Source organism: Xenopus tropicalis, chromosome 6, assembly GCF_000004195.4.
Source record: "Xenopus tropicalis strain Nigerian chromosome 6, UCB_Xtro_10.0, whole genome shotgun sequence".
In the NCBI taxonomy this organism is placed as follows: domain Eukaryota; kingdom Metazoa; phylum Chordata; class Amphibia; order Anura; family Pipidae; genus Xenopus; species Xenopus tropicalis.
The window spans coordinates 24908567-24929335 of NC_030682.2; the positions used below are offsets into that span (position 1 = coordinate 24908567).

The 20769-nt window shown below is 40.8% G+C and overlaps 1 protein-coding gene across 3 annotated transcripts in view; it reads left to right on the top strand.

Moving 5' to 3' along the window:
• Positions 1 to 20769, top strand: part of mastl (microtubule associated serine/threonine kinase like) — a 32257-nt gene that overhangs the window by 9915 nt on the left and 1573 nt on the right. For 2 of the 3 annotated variants that reach the window (XM_012964312.3, XM_031903230.1), the window contains exons 2-10: positions 11509 to 11646; positions 12548 to 12687; positions 13000 to 13088; positions 13181 to 13287; positions 14112 to 14244; positions 14442 to 14614; positions 15254 to 16459; positions 17200 to 17326; positions 20622 to 20735. In XM_012964312.3, the coding sequence (XP_012819766.1) occupies positions 11509 to 11646; positions 12548 to 12687; positions 13000 to 13088; positions 13181 to 13287; positions 14112 to 14244; positions 14442 to 14614; positions 15254 to 16459; positions 17200 to 17326; positions 20622 to 20735 (2227 nt within the window). 3 annotated transcript variants of the gene reach the window in all.

Sequence of the window (20769 nt, forward strand, 5' to 3'; positions counted from 1 at the left end):
GGTGTCTCTGAATAGCTGAAGGTGTGCACTTTTCGTAAATATATTGATTGTGGGGGTTATCTCACAGGTAGGGGGGGTTAACACTGAAAAGCTGCAGGTAGTGCACATAGAGCGCAGCCCCCAAAATTTCAACTGAAATTGCCCTTATACATTGCCCCTTTTTTTGGGCATTTGGTGGCCACGTCTTTATGTGCACCCATACATATGGGGTATCGTTTTATTCAGGGGAACTTGCAGATTGATGGTTAGTAAGATTTTGGAAGTTGCCATGGAGATTTTGGGGAGAAATCTAGGTTTGTATCTGGTTTTTCCTTGATTTCTGACCAAAGCGCTGACTTCTGCAAGGGACTGCGGCCACAATTTTCCATGTAGAAAGAGAAGAGTGGTGTCTCTGAATAGCTGAAGGTGTGCACTTTTCGTAAATATATAGATTGTGGGGGTTATCTCACAGGTAGGGGGGGTTAACACTGAAAAACTGCAGGTAGTGCACATAGAGCGCAGCCCCCAAAATTTCAACTGAAATTGCCCTTATGCATTGCCCCTGTTTGGGGGCATTTGGTGGCCACGTCTTTATGTGCACCCATACATATGGGGTATCGTTTTATTCAGGGGAACTTGCAGATTGATGTTTAGTAAGTTTTTGGTAGTTGCCATGGAGATTTTGGGGAGAAATCTAGGTTTGTATCTGTTTTTTTCCTTGATTTCTGACCAAAGCGCTTACTTCTGCAAGGGACTGCATCCACAATTTTCCATGTAGAAAGAAGAGTGGTGTCTCTGAATAGCTGAAGGTGTGCACTTTTCAGAAATATATAGTTTGTGGGGGTTATTTCACAGGTAGGGGGGGTTAACACTGAAAAACTGCAGGTAGTGCACATAGAGCGCAGCCCCCAAATTTTTAGCTGTAATTGCCTTTATGCATTGCCCCTGCTTTGGAGTGTTTGGTGCCCATGTCTTTATGTGCACCCATACATATGGGGCATCATTTTATTCAGGAGAAGTTTGTCTTTCAAATTTGACTTTGTTAGAAAATTTTTATGAGATTTTTTTTTGTCAAATCCACATTTGATCATGCGTCCAAGTTTACGTTTTAGAAAAAAAAAAAAAATGTCAAAAAAAGCTCCAAATTGCACAATGCACTGACAAAAAGTATTTGGCTTTTGAGAGAAAACTACATTGCACCTAGAAACCTGAAGGTCTGTAGTTTCTAAAGATACCGAACATGAGGGGATATTTTAGATTTACATATAAGTTATGCTGCATCAACTGTTACAAGCGCTTTTCCGCTTTGTTCTGGTGTGATATTGTACTAAGTATTGCTTTAGTTTGGGGGTTACTTCTGGACAGGAACTGTGGGGTACCACCACATATTTGGTATCGTTGGACTTGGGAGTATCAGGGCTTTTACAGACGACAAAAAAAAGTGTGTAAAATTAACTTTTCTATGGAAAAAAACCTCAAAATATACAGAAATTTTTCATAATTTTTTTTTTTTTTACATATTTCACCCAAAATACACATCATATCTCCAGAAAAGTTATAAAATTTGATATGTATGTCGAAGCCCAATTAGTGACGAAAAAAACGATATATAATTTCCCTAGTTTCATGGAGGTTTTCCTACCAAAAAACATTGTTAAAGTGAATGAGTACAAAATGCTTAAAAAACGTCTGGCACTGGGGGGAACCGAAATGACGAATTCGGCTGGCACTTAAAGGGTTAATATGTTTAGTGAATGTAATTGTGTTGCCCCACAATGCAAGGGACTAAATATACCTTTATTTTGGCAATTTCCTTTCTTAAGTTCCTTGAATTGTTTGGGAACTATTTTCTGATCCAGACGCTCAAACGTTCCCATTTTATTTTTCGTGCAGCTGCAGACATATTCTGTTATATTCCATGTCCAGCAAAATGCATTTCCATGTGTAACCCAGCTTGATTGTCTGAAATATCTTGTATTAATTATGTGACCCCCCATCATACATATACATTGATATCTGGCATGTACAGTACCAATCTCTCATTCCACACATACACTGCACCCTGTCAATGGGGAGAGTTTGGTGCCAGAGAGAGCTAAAGGAGTTAAAGAAGAAATAATATGTGTGTATATATATATATGTAATTCTGGATGTGGGCACTTGTCATTATGGCCATTAATAAAAGATCACACCCACAGAGCTTGTATACTTGGTGTTTGTGTAGCAGTATTCCCACCCGTCATTGCTCTCCCTGCCTTATACATGCCATGTATGGACAGATATTTGGATGCCAAATTGGCAACACTTGACTAGGTTGTTCTGTAAATAGGGCCAACATTATGGCCTCTTCAACCAATATCTGAGAGAAGGTTCTTGTAAGGTGACAGCTACTAAATCCAGCCCTTGACCAATAGATTTATTTATATGGGTGCACATGAGGACCCAGCCACTTTACTCCCCAAAGTAAATGCTAAGACTGATGGTGTGATGACTGCTCCCTGTGTGTGCAACATGCGATCCTATTGAAGGTACTTTGACCCCAAACTACATATATTTTACAACAGTATTCAGTGAAGTATCTCCAGTGCTTTTAGATCAATATGTGTCTATACCCTGGCAATGCTGCATTTCCCCCCTTTTCCTACATAATAACACCAAAATATGAAATTTCTGCAATAAAATGATTATTAGGGGCTATGAAAACCAACTAAATATTAAATGTTGTCAGTTTGTATATATCCAAAATCTATATTGTAATGTACTGTAGGTGGCATTCAGAATTATGTACTATGTGCTATTTGCGTCCATAATCTGACCCAGACTGGCAATCTGTTGGTTCTGGCAAATGCCAGAGGGGCTGCTGTAAGATGCCATAGACACTCACTATTTATTGGGCTGGTGGGGGGGGGCTGTTTGGATCTCTGTGTACTTGGAATGCCAGGGCCTATTTTGACTGCGAGTGACTATGACTTTCTACCTTGAAGGCTTCTGGGCTGTTGTTAGAAGCAAAAAAGTTGGGGGGGTTACACAGATATGTTAAAATATTGAGGCTTTTACTATAACATTTGGCAGAGGGGAGGGCGGGAAGGGGAATGAAATGACACATCTTACTAAAGCGATCAACTACCACCCAAATAACAGTATTACCATTAGAGGATGGCAGATCAACAATATAGTCCATGGAAATATGAGTCCACGGCCTCTCAGGAATAGGGAGTGGTTGTAATAAGCCCTGAGGTAGAGACCTAGATGGTTTGGAGCGTTGGCAAACTGCACAAGAGTTAATATACTTGCCAACATCTTGTCTCATAGTAGGCCACCAAAGGGAATGCGATAACAGCGAACAAGTCTTAGTTTGGCCAGGATGCCCTGCTACCCTAGAATCATGAGTCTCAGACAAAACAGCCTGGCGTAAATTTTCTGGAACAAAAAGCTTACCAGATGGTACATTTCTAGGTAAGTTCATTTGAACTTCAGAGAGAGAGGCCAAAAGGTCAGGACTCAGGGCAGCCACAATCACTTCCTTAGGGAGAATAGGTCAGGTTCAAGGTGTTCTTTAGGACAAGAAACAAAACTCCTGGAAAGGGCATTGGCTTTTAAATTCTTGGACCCAGGTCTATATGTTAGGATAAAATTGAAACGGGTAAAGAACAAAGCTCATCTTGCCTGCCTAGAGTTCAACCGTTTAGCAGATTCAATATACAGTAAATTCTTATGATCAGTGAAGACGGTAACAGGATGTTTAGCACCTTCTAACAAATGTCTCCATTCCTCAAAGGCCCATTTAACTGCCAACAGTTCCCTGTTACCAATATCATAGTTAGCCTCTGTAGGGGAGAATTTCCTTGAAAAGAAGGCACAAGGATGTACCTTACAGGTAACAGGGTGACGCTGTGACAATACTGCCCCGGCTCCCACCCCAGAGGCGTCAACTTCTTTTTGGTAAGGGCCGTGATTGGGGCCACCAGGGAAGAAAACCCCTTAATGAATTGTCTATAATAATTGGCAAAAACTAGAAATCTTTGAATGGCACGTAAGGAAAGGTGTTGAGCCCAATTCAAAATACCCTCTACCTTGGTTGGTTCCATTTCTAAACCATGTTGAGAAATGATGTACCCTAGAAAATGAACAGAGGGAACCTCAAAAATAAATTTTTCAAGCTTAGCATATAAATGATGCTGTCTAAGTCTCAGTAGTACTTCCTGAACATGACAACGATGATCTTCTAAATTAGAAGAATAGATCAGAATATCATCTAGGTATACTACAACATAGCGTCCAAGCAGGTCACGAAATATATCATTAACAAATTCTTGGAAGACTGCAGGAGCGTTACATAACCCAAAAGGCATTACCAAATATTCATAATGCCCATCACGAGTATTAAAGGCTGTTTTCCACTCATCCCCCTCCTTAATCCGAATTATATGCAACCCTCAGATCGAGTTTAGTGAAAATCGAAGCACCCTTAACCCTGTCAAAGAGCTCTGAGATCAAGGGAAGGGGGTAGCGATTTTTAACAGTAATCTTATTCAGACCTCTATAAACGATACAGGGCCTAAGCCCACCATCCTTCTTGCTTACAAAGAAGAAACCTGCCCCCGCAGGGGAAGAGGATGGTCTAATGAACCCCCGCTCCAAATTCTCCTTAATGTACTCTTCCACTGCTTGAGTCTCAGGAAGAGAAAGTGGATAGGTTCTACCTTTGGGAGGAACAGCCCTAGGAACTAATTCAATTGCACAGTCATAGGATCTATGTGCAGGTAGCAATTCAGCCACCTTCTTAGAGAAGACATCAGCGAAGGTTGTATATGGGGGAGGAAGACCCTTCAAAGAGGTTGTAGCAATGAGAACAGAACCTTTAAAACAAGACACTTCACAGTGTAATCCCCAACCTCATATCCTGCCGGTAACCCAGTCAATCTGCGGGTTGTGTTTTTCTAACCATGGGAGACCTAAAATCACAGGGGTGTCAGGACAGTTGATCAGATAGAAAAATAATTGTTCCTTATGAGAACCTTCAATGGACATGACTAGATTCTGAGATCTGGAAGACACGAACCCACACCCTAGCGGATTCTCATCAATAGCCAGTAACCTGACTGGAGGGACTATAGTGGTACAAGGAATACCCAGTTTACGGACGAAATTAACATCCAAAAAATTCCCAGCCGCTCCAGAATCCAAAAAGGCCGGAATCTTAGCATTACCGTACTCCCAGTCGAGGAGCATGGGAATGAAGATTTTAGAGGAGATAGATTGGGGAATAGAAACTGCATTACCCAAACAAGACTCCCCAGACTTGTTTAGGCTTTGCAGTTTCCCGGCCTCTTTGGACAATCATTGCGGAAATGACCACCCTCACCACAGAACATGCATAACCCATTAGTGCGTCTACGGAGTCTCTCCTCTGAGGATAGACGCGTAGAACCCAATTGCATAGGCTCCTCTACTGGCATAGGAGTAGCAATGTTACATATGTGTTCAGGCACCAGAGAAAGAGAGTGGGTTAAGGAAGAGGCCGTTCTTTCTTGATGCCTCTCCCTAAGTCTCCTATCTATTTGAACGGAGAGGGACATTAATGCATCAAGGGATAAAGGAGCAGGGCAATTAATTAGACTGTCTTTAATGGCATCCAGACAGACCAGTTCGGAACTGACTACGAAGGGCTGGATCATTCCACCCTGTCTCTACCGCCCATCTGCGAAACTCCATACAATACTCCTCAACAAGCCTCCTGCCTTGTTTGAGGGTACGGATGGCAGCAGAGGCTGCCCGATCAGGGTCATCATAGATAATAGCCATGGCTTTAAAAAAGGTCTCAAGAGAGTATTGGGCTGGGTCAGACGGGGATAAAGTGAAAACCTAAACCTGAGGATCACCTAGCAGTAAAGTGATCACAAAATTAACTTTCGCCACTTCAGTGGGGAAAGAGCGAGGCAAAAAACTAAGATAAAGTTTGCATACCTCCTTGAAAGCAAAAAATGTACTCCGATCCCCAGAGAACTTCTCGGGGAAAAGGTATCTTAGGCTCTGTAAGGGATTCCCACAGAGAGCGGAGCAGGAGCTGGATCATCAGCAGCTGGTTGCTGTTGGAGAGTATCTAACCTAACAGCCAACCCCTGGAGACATTGAACAATTTGATCTTGTTTAGTCTCTTGCTCCCTGAGACGCTGGAGAAGCATAACTTCAGGAGAGGCAGATGAAGCAGAGGCTCCTTCAGCATCCATTTTCTTTCTGACCTAACTTACTGTCACGCACGGTATCCCAAAACTCAGAACAAAAGCCAAGGTCCCGGTCTGAGCTCACTCTTCTGCCTATAACAGCCACCTTTCACTTCGGGAGGAGCCCTCCGCTACTCGGGTGCCGCCAGGACTTATTGTGAGAGGACCAGGGCAAATGTTCTGAGCAGGCTAGGGAACCTAGCGTTATGCAAGGTTTGGGTAGAAGAGACGTGATCAGGCCGAGGTCAAACCGAACAGGCAGCGAAGTACAAAGTCAGATTCCGGAAACCGTAGTCAGAAACAGGCAGAAGGTCAATACAGGTGGCAATCAGCAAGGTCAAGCACTGCCCTTGAGGGTAGTACAGTTACAGGCATCCAATCACAATGGTTCCATTGAACTTATTCAGTTAGGTGTTAGCTGAAACTGACAGGTGTAAGAAGGTATGATCCAATCACAATGGTACCAAGATTCTCATTGATGCAGGTGTTAATCCTTCAAAGTACATGACTGGAAGTGTGAACTGTTGTGAAACTGCCGGAGTAAGGATGTCAACGCGCCATTGTATGTTGGTGACAAGTGGTGTCTCAGGCCCCCTCCTCTGTTCAGGGATGGTTTTTCCAGGCTGGCATAAATGGCCTCTTTCACACCTCTTTCAAACCATCTATCCTCTCGGTGCAAAATATGCACGTTCCCCAACCCAACAGCATTACCAAAGTTTAGGGGGCCCTAAAATGATTTCCCAGTGAGTCCCAGTAACTGAGTTCTGCTAATGCTAATAACAATACGCCAATGCAACCATAAGGAGTGAGACTACATAACAGTCCAACTGTCAGGTACATTCTAGCTGTTTCAGATTTTTCACTAAAAATGGCCGCTGATATTAGGTATATAAACCGTCGCTTACTGATGACACGCAAAACAAATTTAGCAATTGGCTACGCAGTCCTAATTTTTTTTTCTATACGTCACGTGTCAGCGCTGCCACTTTGCGAGCATCTGATTGGCGGAAGGACGTGCGGGTAATAGGGAGAGGCGTGGCTCAGGTTTAAACTGAACAAGCGCCGAGCTCTGGCATTAGAAGTGGCAGCTGAGGGGAAACGGGCTGCTCCGGCGCAATGGGGGTGGTCGTGGCAGAGACTAGTCAGAATGGAGACATTTCCCTGTTGTCTGAGAAGAAGTTCACGGTACCGCAGCCTCCTTCCATCGAGGAGTTCAGCATTGTGAAACCTATCAGCCGCGGCGCCTTCGGGAAGGTGTATCTGGCTCGCAGGAAAAACAACAACAAGCTCTTCGCTGTCAAGGTGCTTCAGCCTGGGGTCGCCGGCCCTTTAGTGCTCTCTGAGAGGGAGTGATGGCTAACGCCAGGGTTGGCTTTAGAGAAGGGCAGAAAGCTGGGGTTGTGGGTGGCTTTAACTGGACATTAATCAGAGGAGAAATATATTTGTGACAATGACATGGTTCATATAGTTCAGGTTATCCAAACTTCAGCTTTACTGCAGCTTCCAATCCTCCAGCTGTCACAAGCTGTGCTAGAGTTGCAGTTCAACAACAGCTGTATGAGATATATATATATTGCACTGTTACATAATATGTTTATTGTGCTTATTCTGTGTCTGTAGGCTGAGAGCAAACACCCCCTGCCCTACAATATATATATATATATATATATATATATATATATATATATATATATATATATATATATATATATAATGGCACTGTTACATAATATGTTTATTGTGCTTATTCTGTGTCTGTAGGCTGAGAGCAAACACCCCCTGCCCTACAATATATATATATATATATATATATATATATAATGGCACTGTTACATAATATGTTTATTGTGCTTATTCTGTGTCTGTAGGCTGAGAGCAAACACCCCCTGCCCTACAATATATATATATATATATATATATATATATATATATATATATATATATATATATATATAATGGCACTGTTACATAATATGTTTATTGTGCTTATTCTGTGTCTGTACGCTGAGAGCAAACACCCCCTGCCCTACAATATATATATAATGGCACTGTTACATAATATGTTTATTGTGCTTATTCTGTGTCTGTAGGCTGAGAGCAAACACCCCCTGCCCTACAACTAAAGGCAATGCTTAAAGGAACAGTAACACCAAAAAATGAAAGTGTATAAAAGTAACTAAAATATAATATGCTGCTGCCCTGCACTGGTAAAAGTTGTGTGTTTACTTCAGAAAGTCTACTATAATTTATATAAATAAGCTGCTATATAGCCATGGAGGCAGCCATTCAAAGGAGAAAAGGCACAGGCACATAGCAGATAACAGATAAAACACCATTGTATTCTACAGAACTTATCTGTTATCTGCTATGTAACCTGTGCCCTTTCTCCTTTTTTCCAGCTTGAATGGCTGCCCCCGTGGCTAAACAGCAGCTTATTATATAAATTATAGTAGTGTTACTGTAGCAAACACCCCAGATTTACCAGTGCAGGGCAACAGTGCATTATATTTTTATTACTTTAAAGCTCTTTCATTTTTTGGTGTTACTGTTCCTTTAAGGCTTAACAAAAGATGTGTGATGGGTTATCCTGTAATGAGGCATAGGTGTAATTCAGTGGTTCTCAACCTTCCTAATGCCGCGACCCTTTAATACAGTTCCTCATGTTGTAGTGACCCCAAACCATAAAATTATCCCTAAGACCATCGGAAATGTGTTTTCCAATGGTCTTAGGCGACCCCTGTGAAAGGGTTGTTCGACCCCCAAAGGAGTCACAGGTTGAGAACCACTGGTGTAATTGTTATAATTTGCTTTATAGGTGTGAAACCAATACTGCAACTGGTGGCCGTCAGGGGGTTTAAAGGCTGGAATTCTAGGGGGGAAAAAATTTAAATTTCTGAATAGTGCACTTTGCCCTGTAGACTGTGTTGGTAAATCTTTATCTGTGATTTCTCTTGTCGGAAACTGACCCTTTGTAGCCATAAACTTACCCTACATAGAGCAGGGCTTTCCAACCAGGGAAATTTTGCAGGAATAAAATAATAAAAAAATTAACGTTAAATATAATGTACTGTTAAATTTGTACTATAATGTACTGTACTAACGTATTTCTGGTGGCAACTGCGTTTGCTTCAGAAAGTCATATCTAGTTAAAGGGTTGTTTACCTTTTAATTAACTTTTAGTATAATGTAGGGAGTGATATTCAGAGACAATTAGCAACCGGGCTTCATTTTGTATTGTGTGGTTTTTAAATAATTTAGCTTTAGTTCAGCAACTCTCTGATTTGAAATTTTAGTGGCTATCTGGTTGCTAGGGTCGAATGCTACAGAGCCGCAGAATGACAACCCTTCTTTGTATTTGTGATGGATACAAACTTTAAAGAAGAAATATATATATATTTTCCCATTAATTGTCCTTTAATGGCTCTGCGCCTGCCCATATGTGCCATAGATGACTTTGTATAACTGACGCACTACTTGAGTAACAAAGTATGACAGCACTGTGTTAGACTCACACCCCATTCTATTGGCATTGCTGACACTTGGGCTGCTGTAGGAGGTAAGGACTGGAGAATACCACTGGCCACTTTGCACCAACTTCTAACCTAGTTGCCAAGCTGCCTTGTGCCATACCCATCCAGGCGGCAGTGTCCCAAGGCATATGACACAAGCACGCTGCTGTGCCCTTTTTTCATTGTTGTACAATCTATTGTGTGCCTTTGGTGAGTTTTCTTGTTTAAAGGAACAGTAACACCAAAAAATTAAAGTGTATCAAAATAATTAATATACTATGTACTATTGCCCTGCACTGGTAAAAGTTGTGTGTTTGCTTCATAAACACTACTGCAGTTTATATAAATACCCTGTTGTGTAGCCATGGGGGCAGCCATTTAAATTGAAAAAAGGAGAAAAGGCACAGGTTACTAAGAAGATAACAGATAACTGTGTAGAATACAATGGGAATCTATGCTACTTATCTGTTATCTGCTTATGTAACCTGTGCCTTTTCTCCTTTTTTCAATTTAAATGGCTGCCCCCATGGCTACACAACAGCTATTTCTATTAACTACAGTAGTCTTTCTGAAGCAAACATACAACTTTTACCAGTGCAGGGCAACAGTACATTATATTTTAATTATTTTAAAACATTTTTATTTTTTAGTGTTACTGTTCCTTTAATTAGTGCTAGACAGTCACTCCCTGGGACCTTGAAACTGTTTTTTTTCAAATTCTACAGGGCGTTAAAGTAGAAACTTTATACTGTTTGAAGAACTATTGTCTTCCAGTAGATAAAGAGTGGTTATTGTGGCTTTGTTTGTGGACATATTGTCACTGTGTTGTTTTTATAGTTAAATTCTTGCTCATTGCCTCTACATAAAACAAAGCGGGAAAATTGGTTTATTAGATCATTGTTGTGATGGTTCTGAATAGCCAGGTTTAAAAATCCAGTTTTTGAATTGCATCGCCTCGTTGATGTAGTCCTTGCCCTGATAGCTTGTATTGCGTCAATGTGATCCAGACGTTTGACCAGAGGGCCTAATGATCGGATTAATCCAATATCGCCCACCTCAAGGTGTGCATATAGCAGAAACCTCTGCTTGTTTGGCAACCTTGCTTATGGCCAGCTTAATGGCTGACAAGAGGTGCTTGTCCAGTGACTACAATGCAAATCAATGGAGGGTAATTTCAGGTGCTTTTGTGCTGAGTTTTAATGGCATTTAAAAATGGTGCACAAGGTGTTAAAAATCGTGCTGTGTACCATTACCATTAATGCAAAACCCCTTGAGGGGGCAATATGTATTTCTTTATAAAAAAATAAAAAAAAACGGGGTGTTGGTCTTAGCGCACAGAATTATTTTAAAATAAAGGTCCAGCATACTCTCTCATTTATTATACAGGTATCGGACCCCTTATCCGGAAACCCGTTATCCAGAAAGCTCCGAATTACGGAATGCCCGTCTCCCATAGACTCCATTTTAATCAAATAAGTCAGAATTTTAAAACTGATTTCCTTTTTCTCTGTACTAATAAAACAGTACCTTGTAATTGATCCCAACTAAGATATAAATAATCCTTATTGGATGCAAAACAATCCCATATGGTTTAATTAATTTTTTATTGATTCTTTAGTAGACTTAAGGTATGGAGATCCAAATTACGGAAAGACCCCTTATCCGGAATACCCTTGGTCCCGAGCATTCTGGATAATGGGTCCTATACCTGTATATGTAAAAGCAAATTTTGAATTTTTATATTGGGAGACAGTTGCGATCAGCCGTTTAATTATTCGTCTTTCTCTGGTCCCCAGGTTGTCAAAAAGGCTGATATGATAAACAAGAACATGGTTCAACAGGTCCAGGCGGAGAGGGACGCACTTGCTCTGAGCAAAAGTCCTTTTATTGTCCATTTATACTATTCACTTCAGTCTGCCAACAACATATACCTGGTGAGTACACACAGTGAGGTAGGTGGGGGAGGTTATTCTCAGCACAGTGCATTGCATTGGAGGATGTGGCACGGGCCTACTTCCATGTTTAATGGTATAGAAAGCAATACTTAACCTAAATTAATTTATCACAGGGGGTGTAGCTGCTTTTTTTTTGCTGTAACATTCAGCTTGACATACATTCAAACTCTGATAGAAAATAGGGGTTGTCTTTGGAAATCACAAAAATACACTTTTATGTTTAAAAAATTGCATATAAACACAACATGTGTGGTCTTGTGTGTACAAGCAGCATCAGTGTAAACTACACCCGAGAGCTGCTGCCTGGAGACCAAAATAACTCCTAAGGGCAGTGGCACACAGGGAGATTAGTCGCCCATGATAAATCTTTACTATTGCAGGCGATTATTCTCCCTGACATGCCATCCCACCGGCAAGGATGGGATGGCATACGCATCGCTTCGGACCCACCAAAGTTTACTTGCGAGGCAACTTCGGGCGACCGAAGTTATGCATATACCATCCCACCGGCAATTTCCATTCTTGCCAGTGGGATGGCATGTTGGGGAGATTAGTCGCCTGCAATAGTAACCTCCCCGCGTGCCACTGCCAAAGGGTGAAGACACACAGAGCTACTAGTAGCAGCTACTTGTCACATCTACTAAAATAGACAATGCTGATCATTTTCTTATAATTGTGTCTGTGTCTTTAGGAGAGGCAGTTCTCCGTATTGTCTATGGCAGGGTATTTTCTGGGCTTTAGTAGCCATGTCACGTAGCTGCTTCTAAGTATCTCTGTGCCACCATCTCTGGAAATAACATAGTTGGTCAGATAGAGGGATATTCATAAAATGCACATATGGTTCCATGTTAATCTATGGTGTTTTTATTTTCTTAACTAGATTATGGAGTATCTCATTGGTGGGGATGTGAAGTCTCTTCTCCACATTTATGGATACTTTGATGAAGAGATGGCAGTTAAATATATTTCTGAAGTTGCACTGGCTCTTGATTACCTGCACAGACATGGAATAATTCACAGGTAAGTGTAGTTTAGCTCTATAATTAGTTACATTTAAAATATACTAAACAGTGCAGCATATATCACACAAGATGTACATGGTGGTGCAGATTCATAGAGATTAACTATCACTAAGGGGCAGATTTATGAAAATGTGAGATTAGAGGTAACCACAAAAAAACTCGCCTACTTTCTATTCGTTCCTACAGGATTTTAAAAAAGTGTATTTATCAGTGGGTGAGATTTAGGGGTATATTTATCATGCTATGTAAATACTGTTTCGTTTGGAGAAGCGCTGTTTCTGGGGTCTAACATCTTTGCTCATTCACACAGAGACCTTAAGCCAGATAACATGTTGATCTCCAATGAGGGGCACATTAAACTGACAGACTTTGGCCTTTCTAAAGTGACCCTTAAGCGAGGTAAGGAGAAAGACCTCTAACAGCTGCACACCTTATTTTGGGAATGCCTTCCAGGTACTCTTGTTTGAAACAATTGCCTCTTTTCTTCACAGAACTTAGTATGATGGATATCTTAACTACACCATCTATGGCCAAGCCTAAGCGCGACTATTCACGCACCCCAGGACAAGTGCTTTCTCTTATAAGCTCTTTGGGTTTTGTAAGTATCTTTAATTGCAATTGCATTTCAATTATCAAAGATTTAAAGGGGTTGTTCACCTTTTTAAAATAACTTTTAGCATACCATAGATATTGATATTCAGAGATTATTTGCAGTTTTTATGTTTTGTAGTTTTACAGCTGTTTAGGTTCTTGTTCAGTAGCTCTTCAGTTTGGAATTTTAGCAGCTATCTGGTTGCTAGGGTCTTATTTACCATAGCAACCAGCCAGTGGTTTAAATCAGAGATTGGAATAGGAGAGAGAATGAACAGAATGATAATGATTAAAATGCAACAATAATATTAAAACTGCAAGCTCACAGAGCATTACTTTTTTGGCTGCTGAGGTTAGTGACCCCAATTATTATTATTATTATTTATTATTATTATATATATAGTGCCATCAATTTATGCAGCGCTTTACAGAATAGAGGGGTACAAAAGACAAAACAGTTAACCTGTACATAGAAACAATTCACAAAAATAGTTTGCAGCTACATTGGATGAGGATTGGAGACACTAGGGGCCCTGCTCGCAAGAACTTACATTTTAAAAGGGAAGGCTGAGACATAAGGTCAGGGGAACTAGCATGGCGTTAGAGTTCATGTAGGTGTGTAAAGTGACAGTAAAGAAAGCTGGAAAGATGTAGAAGAGGAAAGCATATAATAATAATAATAAAAAAAAAACTATAAAAAAATAAATAATGAAGACCAATTGCAAAGTTGCTAGGATTTGGACATTCTATAACATCATGAAGTTAACTTAAAGATTAACCTAAGTAATGTTGCAGAGACTGATCTGACAGTGGCTTGAATTCTCTATATAGAACACACCAGTTGGTGGAAGAACACAAGGATCTATCGCTCAGCAGACTGAAGGAATGCGTGGAAATGCATCAACTCCCCTTCTGATGAAAAAGAAAGAAAATTCAGTGAAAGGCAATAAGCTGATGATATCCTGTAAGTATGGCAACATGAGATATGTGGGGCACCCATAAAGGCCAGCTTTTACATTTTGTTAGTGTTTATGGGAAAGCAGGCACATTGTTTGAGGCTAATATGGGCTAGTAAATATATAATAACTAATAAATATATTAGCACGCCAAGTGATGCAGGTGCAACATCTTCAAAATGTAATGCTTTTGATGTCTTTGTAGGCCCCGAAGCTGGTTTGTCCAGTCCTAGCATGCCGGTGAAATGTTTGACACCCAACCTTCTCAAGTGCAGAACCCCCTTCACTACATCCAGCACAAGCAGCCAGTCGCGTATCTGTCTGTCCAGCTTGGAGTCCGAGTGCGGAATGAGTCCTAGATGGGAAAACTGCAGCCAGGTTAGTAACGGTTTTATATGGTGGCACAAATTTTCTTATCACCTTTTAGTAAGAATTATTTTTGATGGGAGAAGCTTCTTTCCCAGTACAAAGTCTTTTTACTTCCTTTTTCTCACAGGAAATTGTAGGAGGATGAGAAGAAGTTTATCATATTGCTGATACATAGATAATTACCTTGCCTACTTGACTCCTCCTCCTTGTTAGCCAGTTAGCCAGAGACTGGCACCAGGGGAAAAGGAAGGGAGAGATATGAGCTCTGTATAAAACTACATGGCTGTTACAGGGGGAGCTGTGGTAAAAACAAAGCACTGATCCCTTAGTTCTTTATAATGAGCTGAAAGAAATATGATTTCAAATTAATTAAAGAATATAAAAAATACATTTTCACTATGTTGCTCATGTTGAAAGGAGCATTTTTATAGGTGCACTGTCCCTTTTTTACACTTAAACTACAGGGTTAGTATATGCAGTTAGCATTGGACCAGAATTCACTGGCAGGCAGGTAAGCAAAGGGAAAGATTTGCTTCAGATGGTTGCTCATGTATTAATCGTGAGCAGATATTTTTTTTTTTTTTTTTTTTTTTTAACAGACAAAATTAAAATACGTTTAATAAAACCTTTCTGTCTGCGCCCATTCAGGATGCAGAGGCACCTCCATACTTGAACTCCAGCCGGGTAAAGGACTGCTCGTCAGAACAGGCAAGGAGCAAGAAACCTATGGGCAGCTCAGCCTCCCAGAATCTGAAGCATTTGGAATTTGCCTTCTCCCCAATTGTTGACCGTAGAACTGGGAAGAAAGCAGGCTTTCAGGATGAGACTGGGGAACTGAGTGACACTCCGCTTGCCACTCTTGGTGTCAAAGGTGTCATTAGGAAATGCCTCTATGACAATAATGCACAGGAGAAACATAAAGATTTAGGCAAGGATGATCAGGGAGAACTGGAAAAACTGACCATCTCTCCTGATTCTCCCCCTTGGTTAGCTAATGGCTCTGTAGCACCCATACAATTTAATGATGATGAGATCATTGAAAAGATGGGGATTAAACGGAATTACGATTTGGTGGAAAAGAGCCCTGAACAGGAAGTTCTTCAGGATAAAAAGACTAATACAGACTATAAACGTGGCTGTACAATAACAGGTTATCCAGTTTCTCAGAGCACAGGCCTAACCATGGAAATTAATTCGCTCTTCCTTTCTGAACTCAGAAGCAGCACCAATAATTACGCTAGTGACAGAAAGTCTGAGGATGACTACATATCTGCACCTCGTACCCATGAAAAGTTAGGATCTGGGAACACAATAGCCAAGAATTTGCTTTGTGAGCTTGATGATAATTGTGAACGGGATGGTGAGGCTAATTCGAACTCTGGGTGCGAGGAGGGGGAGAATCAGAAAGAGAGTCTGAATCAGGATTCGGAATCTTCTTCCGCTGACATGTCCGTAACTGAAAACCAGATAGAAAGGGAGCTTTGCCAAGTGGATAAGAGCATAAAAGAACTTTCCTTTGAGGAGTCGCCAAGTGAAAGCAATGAGGAGACCACACCTGAGAACAAAGGCATGGCATTCATGGCTGAAAATGATGCGCTGAAACGCGAACCAAATAGAAGCGTTTTGCCTGAATCCTTACATAATGTATTGGCTTCTCCTGCTCCAACTAGTGCAATGGCGCACCCTAGGAGAAAGCCCATGGTAGCTTTCAGAAGTTACAACAGCCCCATCAATGGCTCCAACCTGTCAGAACCTTCCAGAATTAGTATGAACTCTGCAGACAAAATCCACTTTTCTTTGGGCTGCACTGGCTCCTTCCCCATGGCTGTTACTCCAGCTCAAAAGAAAGTCCAGGTATAATTTATTGGGAGGGGCAAGCTTTCTTGCTTCATATTGTACTGTGGTTTTTTTTTTTTTTTTTGTTTTTTTAAGGGGATGTTCACCTTTAAATTATATTTTAGTATTATGTGGAGAGTGCTATTCTGAGACAATTTGCAGTCGGTTTTCATTTTTTTAATTTACGTTTTTTTAATCACTTTTGGTTTATCAACTCTGCAGTTTGGAATTTCAGCAGCTTTCTGGTTGCTGGGGTCCAATTTAACCTAACAACCAGGAAGTGGTTTGAAAGAGAGGCCGGAATATATAGAGGGGGGTCAAAATAGAAAGGTAAGTAGTATGAAGTAACAATAAAATTGTAGCCTCACAGAGCCACGGTTTCTGACTGCTGGGGTCAGTGACTCTCATTTGAAAGCTGGAAAGAGTGAGAAGAGAAAAATTCAAAAACTATAACCAATAAAAAATAGAGACCAATTGAAAAGTTGCTACTAAGAAGCCATTCTATAACATACTTTTAAAAAGTTGACCCAAAGGTAAAATACCCCCTTAAGAAAAAGTAAATGACCCGTTTGGCATTTAAGACAATCCCTCTGTGTGAAACGTATGTATGTGGAGTTTTAAATTTGGTTAAGATCTGCTAAGGACAGGCATGTTAATACTACTGCACTGTTAGTGCACATACAATATGCCTTGGTCTGCAAAAGTGAATTACATTTTACATTTATATAGTTTTATAATATGTGTTGCCTTCTCACAAGGGTCTTACAGAGACCCCTTATAGGACCCCGAAGACTGTAAGGAGAGGGGGATTACAGGCTGAAAATGAGAGGATCCTTGGAACCCCAGATTACTTGGCACCTGAGCTGCTTCTTGGAAAGTCTCATGGTAAGTTATTGCCTATTCCTTTATTTTTATCTGCATTTTAAATTCTGTACCTTATTATTGTACCATGTTGTAAGGCTGTGACTCATGAACAACAATTAACTGCTGTTCTAATCATTCTGGCTGTTGGCCTGAAAAGCAGAGCAATAGAAAGGTGACCATACAGTGTACTGAGCCCCACAGAAAATTAATTTTAGGGTACCGCAATACATTGGTAAGTTAACCTTTGCTACCAAGATATCATAAAATTGGGGGACCTCTAAATTCCTTGGCCCCCTGCAACTGCAGGCTCTGCTTCCTCTATATTTACTCAACTGGTAATAACACAGGAGGCTAATAAAGTGAAGCCAAGTTACAAAAAGTCAATTGTATTATTTATCATGATGTTCTAAACCTGGAGTGTGGCCCAAAGAGCATAGATTTGTCAGGTCCAACTGCTGCACACTGCACTCCTGTCTAGTAATCCCTACAAGATCAGAGCTGTGCTGTTCTGCTACTTTGGTCCAACTGGGAAGGCCTCATCTAATTGTATTACTAGGTGCCGGTGCAGTGCTGTGGGTTGGGCCTGTCAGTCTGGTGCTGCAAATCACTCATACATATGGCACAGAGCTTTACTCTGAAGATTGTATCCATCAAAAGATTCATGTGCAGATAATGCTTGAATGTACATGTACTGTATATTTTCTGTAGTTGTATTTCTGAAGCCTCTGAGTGCAGAAAGTTTCTGTAACCTGTTTTGTCTTATATACAGGGATCCAGGTAAATGGTGAGTTCAAATTTTGCCCCAATACCTATTGGGAAGCAGCTCTTTATCCAGTCAAAGTCTAATGAAACCCCATATAAAGCAACTTATTTTTGTGCACTGAACACAGTAATAGGGGCAATGATATTGAAAGCCAACACCATGGATAAGCATACTCCCCCTCCAATAAGGGGGTTAAAGCTTTCTGGGGCAGCAGGTTTGAATCCATAAGCAGTACTTTGTTGAACTGTGATGCCCAGGGCTCGCTGGGGCTGCCACGCCGGGGGCTCCCAGTCACCCCCTGGGGCCTGGGCCAGCAGGACCCACAAGGGCAAAGGTCCACTGGGTTTTTTGTGTCTTGCCAGCTCAGTCCGACCCTGAGCACTGCTCATTAAGACTTTTCCCTGCTCTCCACGGTCAGAGGCCTACGTAATGTATCCTATAATGGAACTTCTGCCTCCTGTGTACACCTGTCTATAGGGGGACCCTAGGGGGGGAAGAGCAACAGGACTCTTACGATGCCAACATGCTCTCCCCACTCTTCACTACTATAGCCCTGGTAGTGCAGTCAGCACCGTATTAGTGACCAGAGCCACAGGCCTCTTCGCTTCGAAACAGAGCAGCAATCTCCTGATGTTTGGCAAGATGGCTTACAGTGCTGCTAGCAATGATTCAAGTTGCAGTTATAAATATAGGGCACCTGCTTTGCAGAATTAGGGGGTGCATATGGGAGACATACAGTATATGCAGGGTATGTTTCCATTTGCTTGCCATTATTATCTATGGAAAGCTCTACAGTACAAAACAACACTCTTTTCCCATATCACAAAATATAATCCAGAAATATAGATACCTCGTTACTCTGATAAAAATAATTTAAATATTAATGAAATCCAATAGTATTGTTATTCATTTAGTAAGGATTAGTTATCTTAGTTGGGATCAAGTACAAGCTACAGTTTTATTACAGAGAAAAAGGAAATCCCTTTTATAAATTTGAATTATTTGATTAAAATAGAGTCTGTGGGAGATGGCCTCCCTGTAATTTTGAGCTTTCTGGATAACAGGTTTCTAGATAACAGATCCTATACCTGTATCATATTTATTTCAGATCATTGCCGTTATACAGCCATGAAATGATTGTATTTTTTCTGATTGCATTACACTTTGACTGGTATCTCCTAAGGCTTTGCATTATTTCCCAAACTAATGGACCTTAGCTTTACAAGCAAAATCTGTATAAATAGGCTTTTTTTCTGCTAATTAATAGAGTATTAAGGGGTGAATCTATGTTTTATGGGGTGATGGGCATTACTTTGACTTTTCTTTCTTTCTCTGTTCTGAGATTTAGATGGAAACTCCACCCACACACAACTTGAGATTTTTAAAAAGTAAACCTAGTTTCAAGCAATTTTGCAATATACATCAACTAAAAATTATGCAGCCTTTCATTATTTTTTAATATATTAATATGGTTTGGAACAGTTCCCCAGGCCCCGCCCCCTGTTCCCCTACTGATCTGGCTGGCTACTTTGAGACTATAAAATGTAAAAATAGTTACCTGTCCTCAGCCTGCCTTCAGCCTGCATCCTCCCAATCCCACAATTCCTTGCACACGTGATGTCAGTAAGAAAAGTACAATGCATTGTGGGTTATGTAGTTCCTGCATGCTGTCTGTACTGTTTTTTATTATAAAAAAGAAAAAACATTTTTTAAAAATTAGAATTATTTGCTTATAATGGAGTCTGTGGGAGATAACCTTCCAGTAATTTTGAGGTTTTTGGCCATACCTGTACATGCCCAGCAGCAGCAGAGCCTGCCCGAGCACATTTCCTGTTCCAGAGGAATAGAGAACATCAGTTGGCAGGAATGGGAGTCTTAGGTGCTTCATTTCTTCCTGAGATCATAATGGAGTTGCTTGGTGCAAAGGGCTGAGATGTAGAGCTTGGCACTGATGCATGGAAGCCGGCTTTGCTTTGTCATGCCAGCCAGCATGGGCTGCACAGGTCTATCAGTGGAATTCCCAATGAAGAAGTGATCATGTCTGGAGGGGATGTTTCCCTTGAAATGAAAATACATTCCAGAACTACCCGATATGTGTGGAACCTTGTTTCTCCATGTATGTAGTGTAAATAGGGCCCTACACAGTAAGGTCCATTCATGGCAGCATAGTGGGCCAGGCTTCAGGCCAACAATTGGGTAACATGGGGGTCAGTAGAGATGCATTCGTCATGAAACTTATCCTGCCTGATTTACACTGACCCAGAGACTTTTCATATGATACACAGATGGGAAGTAATATATTTGGGTCCATGTATGTGCTGGAAAAGTAGATTATACTAATTTCCTATAGGTCTATCTAGCTATAATATATATATATATATATATATATATATATATAATATATATATATATATATATATATAATCAATACTTAGCACCCAGAGTCAGAACGCAATAAAGTCCCAGAACTGGGCAGTGCTTGTGCGAGATCCCAGGCTTGTGTATGGATATATTTGCCTTTCCTATTCTAACATGCCCTTATTTTTCTGTCAGGTCCTGCAGTCGACTGGTGGGCTCTCGGGGTTTGCCTTTTTGAGTTCCTAACTGGTATTCCCCCGTTTAACGATGAAACTCCATCCCAAGTCTTCCAGAATATATTAAACAGAGGTACTTTATCTACATATGTTTTTATTATACTGTA